We start from the raw sequence: 10,208 nt of genomic DNA, 5'->3' as shown, positions 1-10,208 counted from the left end.
TATCTTTCACAATGAAGTTTTAATGACTGTTGTAATTTTTACTCATAATTTACGCTGCCAGAACAATCACTTCCACATAACAGACATCCAGTAAAAATATTTGTGCCTCCAGACATTACAGAAATAATAATATATATAATCTTCAAAATACCATCTGTCACTTACCTAAAATTTGTAATTTTTTTCCATGATTAAATGTTAAAAGGAAATGAAATCATTACATAAAATAATATAGAAACCCTGACTTAAATTATTTAAAAAGAACATTTCAAAGTTTTAAATACTAAAGGATCCAGCATAATTCACACAACTGCCGAGCTGAAACAACATTTTCTTTTGTTTCTCCTTATATAGTAAATGTTGAAAATGAAAATATGTAGAGATTTTTATTAAAATATTATAACAGCATATGACAAAAAGAACAAAGTTTTAAAAGTCTGAAAGAGCCACAGAGCATAATCCCACCCTCCTCACTTCAGGCCTCCAAATCAACTCTCCCCCCCCCCCCCCCCCCCCCCCGTCTCCCCTCCCTGTCCTGTGCATGAGCGCCCCCTGTTGCTGGAACAGTGTCCTGTAGCTCGGTCTGTACTTTGTATTTTTCCCATTTGCAGAGGCGGGGCTGCCTAGTAACACGTTTTTTTTTCTTTCAGCGCACACACAGAATGGACAGCTAGCAGATTGTGAGGAGAAATTTGTTGAATTTGACAAAAAGTTTATCACATTAAGATTGCATACCCTGCCTTTAATCAGAATGTTTTTATCACAATGTTTTTATAACTTGAATAAATCTGACCCCAATCGTATTGAAGCTGTCAAAATGCAAATAGTATTTTTCCTGAGCTCATTAAGATTTTTATAACATATTTACATAATTTACATACCAAACAACTGAAAACCCATTCAATGTGCTTGGCATCTTTGAGCAAATGTCCTCTGTCGTCCATATAGTCAAATGGCTTCTATGCCATAGAAAAGGCTATTGTATCCTCTCTCAGGTGATGATGCTTCCTCAGACTGTGTTGTTCTTGTTGACATTGCCTTTCAATAATTATCTTGTATTTCTTTCTGCAAAATAACATAATTGATCCAATTACAGAGGCAGGGTTCCTGATTATGGTTACAACGAAATTCATCATCTCCTTTAGCAATATACATACCAGAGAAAAATCTTTAAATGTTTCAAAGCAGAAGTCTAATAGATGGTTATATCTTTTACAGTAACATACATTTTGTGTATTATTGGATATAATGTTTAAATATCTTTGAACATGTCACACATACATGATAATATGTATGCGTATGAATGACGTATGTGCTAAGGAATATTCTAGGCCCTGCTCCACACCCCCGTCTTTTCACGTGAGGCCATTTTGTTACGCAAATAATCAAGTTTTACATTAACCCTGTTTGATACTAACCTGAAAAAATAGACAGCCATAACCAGTAAGGTGCTCATTACTGCTCCAACACTGATGCACGTCACAGTAGATACCTCCAGTCCACCTGCTTAGAAAGGAGGTTATTCAAGATGAAACTGGTGCCTTAATTCACCCGAGATGCTAATCTGCTAACGGACATTACACATTCTCTCCTGAAAATAACTGCCCTAACTAAACAGCTAACCATAACTGCATTGTACTGAAAATGTCCCAGATATAAATTATTTTAAAAATACATTTAGAAATTGTCAATAAATTCTCATTGTATATGTTTACTATGCAGTTGTAGGCTACATTGACCAAAGAATATTGTGCTGTGGTTAACTATGAATTTGATATTATATTATTAATATTTGACCTATTTCACCAGTGCACAATCTAATAAAATTTGTCTAAAATTATCTAATATATATCTTATTAATATTTCCATTAATCCTAGTGTCTCTGTAGGGTGGGGTTCAAAAGAATGTGAGCTAAGTTCTTATACAGGCCTACTAATTAGGCCTTAGGATTTTTAAATAACTAGGGACTGGTTTCCATTGTGAGACTTGAACTGAAAACGAAAGAACAGCTAAATTTTATACATGATTTGTCTGGGTTTGGAGTTTCATATCTTTCTGTCAAGGTAAATCGATTGCTACTGAATCCAGGCAGCGTCTGCAAACTCCCATTGGCACCAAAATAGTTCAAAACAGCCTGAAAAATACAAGGGAGAGTAAACTGTATAAATTATAGAAGCAAAAATGGACACATACTGTGATACTGCATTAATGCATGTAAGTTGCATATATTTAATTGTGAGCAGAAGGATAAAGCTGTAATTTATACCAATATAGTATGAAAATGAATTTACTATGAAGGCTCAGCATTATAAAGAAGTTAAAAAATGTATAACCTGGAAATTCTCTTTACAAAATTATTAATAAATAGTACCATTTGTTTGTATTCATTAGAGGGTAAGCTTCTGTACGGTTACTGCTTGAACTATATGTTAACAGGCTGAAGCCATTTCTCACCTTGTAGGTGCCGTCCTCAGGGTCCATCATGGTCATCACTGAGAAATCCCCGTTTCTATCGCCGTTGGAATCTATAGAGACCTGTCCTGCAATGCCTGGACCAAGAATGACAAAATATATGGTACTGTACACAAATTTTAGACAGTCAAAGAAAATGTTTAAGGCAATTTGTCTGGGTAGAAAATATATATTTGCACAGAAAACAATAAAAATTGGCATTAGGACATATTCAAATAAACAGTAACACAAGAAACACTAGAATTTTTTCCGTCCTCCAGAAAGTTCCTGATATCTTGCTAGGCAGCTAGATGAACACAGAATACCACTTTGGTTCCCAAACCTCTCCTCAGGGGCACCTCAGCCATTCCTTGTATGGATTATTTAAACACCAGCTGAATTAATTAATCAATTAACCTAATAAGTTAACTCAATGAGGCATTGTTGAGTCAAACAAGGTGGAGTAGTGGTTGAGTCAAACGATATACTGGTGTGTTGCATGGGTTCCCGAACATGTCCGCCCATGAGCCCTGAAATGATACTGGTGTGTTGCATGGGTTCCCGAACATGTCCGCCCATGAGCCCTGAAATGATACTGGTGTGTTGCATGGGTTCCCGAACATGTCCGCCCATGAGCCCTGAAATGATACTGGTGTGTTGTATGGGTTCCCGAACATGTCCGCCCATGAGCCCTGAAATGATACTGGTGTGTTGTATGGGTTCCCGAACATGTCCGCCCATGAGAACTGAAATGATACTGGTGAGTTGTATGGGTTCCCAAACATGTCCGCCCATGAGCCCTGAAATGACAGTGTCTGAGGTTCCTCAGTGGGTTTATCTCCATGATTATGAATAAAATGCCCGGAGGGGACACTGGGTGACTATAGGGGAGACTGTGAGACGGCTAAGCTGGCACACTGGGGAAAAAAAATAACATCGTAGCTTTACACCAACATGACGATCATTCAAACATCATTTCAACATCAGTATTACAGGATAATCCATTATATCCATGCATTTTAGATGCCATCGCCTCCATCAAACGAAACATTTACGTCTGTTTTCCTGAATATTTGTCATAGGTTTTGAGGAAAATATTGAATATAACATCTTTCGGTGAGTTTTGGCAACACTGCAATTTGAAACACAAAAATATCTGTAAATATTCATATTCAACTCCGTAGAAGGGTCAAATGTTTTAACAGCTAAGAAGCCCCTCATAGGAATTATACAACAACACAACCAGTGAAAACATTTCAATGCACATTATCTGTATATATTTAAGCTAGCTATATAAAATAATTGCTTATCCACAAAGTAACTAAATGCTCTACTTTTCATCACCTTCCAAATTTTTTTATTTAATTCAAAAATGCTGTTTTAGTTTTTCTAGCCAATTGCATGATTGTCCTTGTTGTTCTAGAAATGCATAAAATGTGACCAATGAACTGCATTCATTCTGTCTGCAATGTAATTGTCGTCATTTATCTGCTCTCTGGGTGAAGACATGGTGGAATTAACGAGAAGGTAAAACAAAGGAGGCATTTTTGCACATCATACCTTCAAAAGTTCGGTTCCACATGTTTTGTGTAATTTGTTTCCCATCCTTTTTGTCTGAGCCATTCTTCATAATGTCATGGAGGGCCAGAGCATAGAGATGTAAGGCATCATGGAATCCCTCCATAAACACATTCATCTGGAAGGTATGGAATGATGTATTACGGGTTAATTTTTTCTGTATCAGTCTTTAAAGTAACTAACTGGGCTTGCTGACAAGAAATTGTTTATATAATCCTTGTACAATATGCAAAAATGTTCAATATTACATAAAGCGTTTCCTTACATAATAATTCCTGTTGACTTTGTGTGCAAGACATTAAAAGGCTCCTGTAAAATGTTTATTCTGGACTTCTTCCATCTAATGTGTGACAGATGGTAAAAGGTGCCTATAAACTGCAAATACAACAAATATGGTCCAGGAGTTTCCACTGAGGCACTCGGGGTTACGTCCCATAGGTCTTAAACGCAAAAATGCATATTTAAACATACCAAGCATGCCACTATAAATTCTTCTCAGTGAGACATATTCTACATTTTTATTAAAGTCAACTATAGATTTCCAGAGTAACCACATGATAATAAATCAAAAGAACAAAGAATAATATTCTGAAGTGAGCAATGTGTTATATACAGTATGCCGTCTTGCAGATACAGTTAGACTCTTCCCGTTAAGTGAGATGATGTAATAATAATTCCTTAAATTACATTCCTTAAATGGGCGTGTCGATGGTGGTGCGGTGGCAGGAGCCCCAGGTTTCATTCCCTTCCCCAGCAATATAAGTGTCAGGTTTCCTTCAGGTTCTCCAATATCCCCCTACAGATTATATTTTAATCTCAATATACTTTGGACTCAGTTTCAATAATCAATTGATATATTTAGCCAAACTGAGAAGCCTGAACTGTGTGCTGTTACTTAGCTGTTTTGTGCATATTATTTCCACCACAATGTCAATAGGTATACTGAAATACTGAAAGTATATATTCTGGCAGAAAAACATGGCGTTACATCTAAATGGTACAATTTAGCTCCACTCGGTATAATGTGTTGAATGACAGCACATTTGATTTTTGCACCAAATCATGTATGACTTTAATAATTTGATTTTGTGTCAAATTTAGTAATTTGATATTTTGTTTTTTCCTGTTTGTTGCAAAAAAAAAAAAACTTTATTGCCATCCATCCATCTATCCATCTTCTAACTGTTTATCCTGGTCAGGGTCATCTATGAACATCCAGAGCAGGAGACAGTAATGATGTATAAACATCAAAAAAATAAAACTCTGCAGATGAGCCTGTAAGAGTGCTGTAGGCAGGGGACGCTGTAAAGGGAGGAAGTTACGAAGGGGGCTGTAAAAAATTTGGAACATAATCGAATTGATCTGGGTTGAGGACCCAGTATCTCTAGTGGCGTCCCTGGTTGCATGAGCACAATGTGATGGAGTTTACATACATTGTCTCCACTGTATTGATCCAGAACACCTGCACTGTTGACAGATTTCATCATTTCTATTGAGAAGCTTTCAAATTCCGGCTTGACAGTCCGCAGCAGTGTCACTGTGTTGAGGGAAGCGAAGGCTTGTTTGGCTTCAGAATCATATCTGTCTCCTCTCTTCCAGGAACCATTCCCTACATTCCAGTAATAAAGTACCAAAAAGACAAGCAAAACAGCCGAATGTTTCCTGTTGTCTATTTTAATAGTTTGTTCTTCTACTACCTAGTCAAATACTCTTTAAAATACATACATGACACTCTTCTATGAAAAGTCTTTGAAAATGTTTCTGCTTAGGCAGACACCACATTCAATTACCTGAAGATAGTAACTCATAAGAAATAAGGAGTGTTTCAGCAAATAATACAATGACAATTTACCAGGATGGTGACACTGTACTTTGAAACTGCAAAATAGCTAGGAATGTTCTTTGAAATGGGGCAATGTTGGTTAGATACTGGGAAGGAAACACTTGCAAGAGCATTACTGTTCCAGATCTTGTTGTACCTGTCCGTAATCTTACATTTCTCTAATCCTGAGGATTTTTTTTATGACATAACTGAGCCATAACATAAGCATTTATGTGAAACTTTTACCGTAAGACGAGGAGTTGAAAAGCTCAATGCTGAAGTAGATGTAACTGGCATTTGTCAGTTTCCGCCAGTAGGCTGCCAACATGATGTCCCGAATAATATCATTTCCAGCACACATAATAACAACTGCTAAAAGAGACCAGAAAACAAACATACTGTTGGTAAGAAGCACTAGATAATATAGTAAATACCAATGTCTAATGAAGCAACAGTATACAAGAACCAAACTTGACCCATAATATTGCTGTGATAAAGAAAACCATCCATTTTTTTCTGTTTACAAAACCAAAAGTCAACAAGTGGCAATGATTAAATTCCAAAATTATAGGCAGCAATAAATGATTATATTCCAAACTTAAATGCAAAACCCTAATATGAGCTATGAAAAAAAACATACAAAAGAAATATAAATGAAGAACACAAATTCAATGATACCACTCTGGATAATTTAAAGGTGACCCCCATTTGCCGCCATTTTGCATGAGGTTAATAGCTTCCCTACATACTAATTAAAGAGACAGTTTTTGCTACTTGTATGTAAATCCATCCAGTAAGAAAGAAGTATTTTTAAAAACATTAAGCCAAGTAACCAGTGCATGTCTATGGGTTCTTTTATAGTGCTTGTAGAACTCTATTTTATGTCAGTGTGGACTATCATTATATTTTTTATCATATATTTTTGGATTTCAAGTTTCCTTCAGAAGTTCAATTCTCCAGAAGACATTAAGCCTTGGTTCCATGTTTATCATCCCAGCTGTTATGGTGTAGACATGGGTTCCCAAACTTTTCAGCCCATGAATCAAACTTGTGGATACTGTTACAATGGAAGTTTATCTGCATGAAAATGTTTTCATAAACATACTCAGGAAATCGTCTTGTGACCCCTCACAACCCTCAACTTTAGGAACCTTTGGTATAGAAGACTTTTGAAAACCTTGATGTCCTGGAAGTTGTCAGTAGGTAGGTGATGAAAAAATATCTGGTAATCTAAGGACGTATGGTCCAGATAAATTGGTAATTCTGAACTGCCCTTCCTTGGTTCTTGATGCATAGGTTCTGGATCACCCAGATTGGATAACAGGTGGTCATTTAAGACAAATACATTTTTGTGGCGCTGCCATTGTAGACATCAATACATTTTTATACATTTTATCTTATTGATAAATTGTATAGTCACAGTGGACAGAATCACAAATTACTTTTTATTCAATTATTGCTAATTTATTGTTTGAAACTTCATATAATTCCTGCATATTCTGTGATGTAAAACACCTGTTAAATTTAAGTGTGGTTTTACGACGAACATTTGAATTTGTAATGCTATATTCCATGTATATGTAGCGTACCTTGTTACGTAATACAGTGCTCAGATGCACCCTTAATCAGCATACAGAATGCATACACCGTCTTTAGCCTGCATTAATAATTGAATTTTATTGCACTAACAAATATTGAAAAATGTACAAACAGCGTAAAAAGTATCTATACCTTGGCTTTCAGAGATGCGGTTCATGATTTCGTCGGTATCCACGTTGTAATGTTTGGAGTTAATGACATGCACACTCATACTCAGCTCCTCCGGCTCCAGTACGCTGTGGACGGCTTCTGCGGTGAAATAGCAGTTGCGCTCCTCCTTATCATCGTCAAATACCAAAAGCACATTCTGCCATTTGAAGCGATGGAACATGGCAGAGAATATTTCCGCCATTTTCAGGTAAGAAGGAGCGATTCTGGTCAAGTGTGAATAGTCTCCCTCCTTGCGCTTAAAGCCGACTGCTAAGGCACCTGCTGAGATCACCGGGATATCCCAGTGAGATGCCATTCTCACCACATCCGCCGCCGCATATTCACAGACGGGACCCAGAATCAAATCTGGTTTCTTTTTAAATGCCCTGTCCACCAGACTGAAGAGGGCATTACTGCCACAGCCTGAGTTCTCATACTGGACGCTGAAGTTTAGCCCTGAATAGAACCCTGTATCCAGTTTAATCATCTTCTTGGCATACTCTATAGCTGGCCTAACCATGGAAATAGAAAATAAATAAGAATTATCTTTTGGCAGAAGAACTAACACATCAACGTCTTCACCATTTGTCTTTACACAAAACAAAATAAGCCAAATATACACGCATGGCGACTGGAAACCTACCATATTGTACCTTTAAATATTGCTGTTTGGAAAATAAATTATTTTCTAGTTATTTGTTCCGTAAAAACAAATAGGAGATTAATAAAAAATGCCTCTCTAACCGATAGTTTTGCTATTATAGTTATTTTTAAATTGCACGTTTTTATCTGCTCTTCAACTTGTTAGTCCTAATCCTCAAAATCCCACAAGTTTCCTCACTGTTTATCTCATTCCTTTAGTACTCCTCCTGTTCAGTATAAGAACGCCTATCAGGACTTTCATACACTCGGGCTTTTGAGCAGAACTTAGATTTTATATGTATACATTATAAATTCCTGCGTCATACCCACACAGAACACCTCCTTAAAGACGTAGTACAGCCTTTATGGACACCCGCAGTTCTAAGATGAATGTGAACATTCTAAATATTACATACGACATTTAACTAAAAACTTTCGAAAGTAACATATAGGCTGTACTATCTGCTGATAATTGATATTAATTGCAGTACTAATTTTACTATGCAAATCGTTAGAAATTGATGATAGGTCTAATATAATTTCTTATGATGATACTTTTTATTTAGTTACATAACAACGTAATTTTATATTTGCTTAACCGAAACAGTACTTTTATTTAGGCATCCAATTACTATAGCTAGCCCGGTTCTCTCATTTAAATTATGTGAGAAAATTAGAGAACGTGGTTTAGATTAGTTATCACCAACAGTGAAACTATGTGACCACTTTGAAGAAAATTAAACGAAAACTGCAAATAAAAGTGTTTTTTAAAGTATAAGTAACACTTCCTTGACTTATACCCCTAACTTGTAAAAGGTTTAAGGACAAACTAGTGTTTTATAAAATAGCACCGATAAAGAGGACATGTAACGTTAACAATTAGGCTTTAGAGTAAATCAAATTAGAAGAAATCATTTCAGAATAAAAAAATATTTTAATCTATTGACACGGGAATTAAACGCAGTTAATACATTAATGATACATTATTTAGTTGTGCTTTACTTCAGATAATAGTTTTGGTTATACATTTAATACGTTCATCAAGAAACAAGTAGCGATAGGATGAGTTACTACCACTGCTAAGACGCTCTTACACCCTAACCCTTTTTGTTTTGTTGTCGTGAGGTGTTTACTGCTGATTTTGTTTGTTTGCTGCTATTTTGCTGTGTATTTACATATTGTGAATGTACTCACGATAACCATATATTCTACTATGAATTAATCTAATTATTATCTAGATATGTTAACATGTATTACATGTACTGCAAGCTGATGAAATGTGGGAATGAGCAACATTGTCAACCTGGACAATCAAAAACTTACTACTGTATGTGTTTTATTTTTTAAGTCAAATCAATTGTTTCCTCAGCAAAATAGCTCACAGACATTGTTTAGGAGACGGAATTATAATTAAATTAATGTGCTGTAAGGAAATACTTTGGTTTAAATACAGGTTTAAATGGCAGAAAGGAAAATGGATTGCTGACTCGAAACTCTTACTGTGCCGCTGTGTATTGTGGGGCTGCCCAGAAAAGAAACCCAAATGGCACCCAGTTGTTCCTGGGATAGCCTGTGGACCAGTCGAACTTTGACCAGATAAAAAAATGGATGGAGCTTATTTTTTTTAATCTACTGCAATATACAGCATTGCGTGAGTGTCTTAATACTGAACACCAGTTACACATGCGTAAGTAGGTTATATTTCCCTAGACACCCGTAACTAAGGAATCATTCTTCATTTCTTGCCTTCACCTTAGTAAAGAATACAAACGTGTACCACTGAAAGTTTTCTCATGCAATAGTGACACCTGCTGGATATACAATATAGAACTTGTGCACGTTCGACATCACGCCCTGTATTCTTGTGATACAAATGCTGACACTGCATTACCACGAACAACCAAACTAGTCTAGCCTGAGAATTTGGTGTCTCGGCGCTCTTTCGAAATGAACACTTTGTGTTCG

The 10,208-nt window shown here is 36.2% G+C and overlaps 1 protein-coding gene across 7 annotated transcripts; it reads right to left on the bottom strand.

Moving 5' to 3' along the window:
- On the bottom strand, nt 1–8,508 carry LOC111849810 (atrial natriuretic peptide receptor 3-like). Of its 7 annotated transcripts, XM_023823028.2 has the most exons (9): nt 8,245–8,508; nt 7,584–8,113; nt 6,099–6,224; nt 5,464–5,639; nt 4,013–4,148; nt 2,456–2,550; nt 2,024–2,135; nt 1,419–1,506; nt 1–1,065 (listed from the first exon to the last, which is right to left on the bottom strand). In XM_023823028.2, exons 2-9 carry the CDS (start codon nt 8,086–8,088, stop codon nt 960–962), a joined length of 1,344 nt encoding a protein of 447 aa, XP_023678796.1. In that variant the 5' UTR covers nt 8,089–8,113; nt 8,245–8,508; the 3' UTR covers nt 1–959. The 7 variants fall into 7 exon arrangements, with proteins under 7 accessions (XP_023678796.1, XP_023678792.1, XP_023678793.1 ...); XM_023823024.2 differs by having other exon boundaries at nt 7,584–8,508; XM_023823025.2 differs by having other exon boundaries at nt 1,419–1,503; nt 7,584–8,508.
- Nucleotides 8,509–10,208: the final 1,700 nt, after the last annotated feature.

The sequence above is a fragment of the Paramormyrops kingsleyae genome, chromosome 7, assembly GCF_048594095.1.
Source record: "Paramormyrops kingsleyae isolate MSU_618 chromosome 7, PKINGS_0.4, whole genome shotgun sequence".
In the NCBI taxonomy this organism is placed as follows: Eukaryota; Metazoa; Chordata; class Actinopteri; order Osteoglossiformes; family Mormyridae; genus Paramormyrops; species Paramormyrops kingsleyae.
The sequence above is the reverse complement of the archived record's forward strand: the minus strand, read 5'-3'. Positions and strand labels throughout refer to the sequence as shown.

What these genes read in the sequence shown, in the direction of transcription:
- LOC111849810 (XM_023823024.2), bottom strand. Translation starts at nt 8,247, where the DNA reads ATGGTAGGTTTCCAGTCGCCATGCGTGTATATTTGGCTTATTTTGTTT. An exon ending in ATCAATACAGTGGAGACAAT is followed by an intron (nt 4,149 to 5,463) that starts GTATGTAAACTC and finishes CATACCTTCCAG; the next exon opens with ATGAATGTGTTTATGGAGGG. An exon ending in ATGGCTGTCTATTTTTTCAG is followed by an intron (nt 1,066 to 1,418) that starts GTTAGTATCAAA and finishes GTTATTTTGCAG; the next exon opens with AAAGAAATACAAGATAATTA.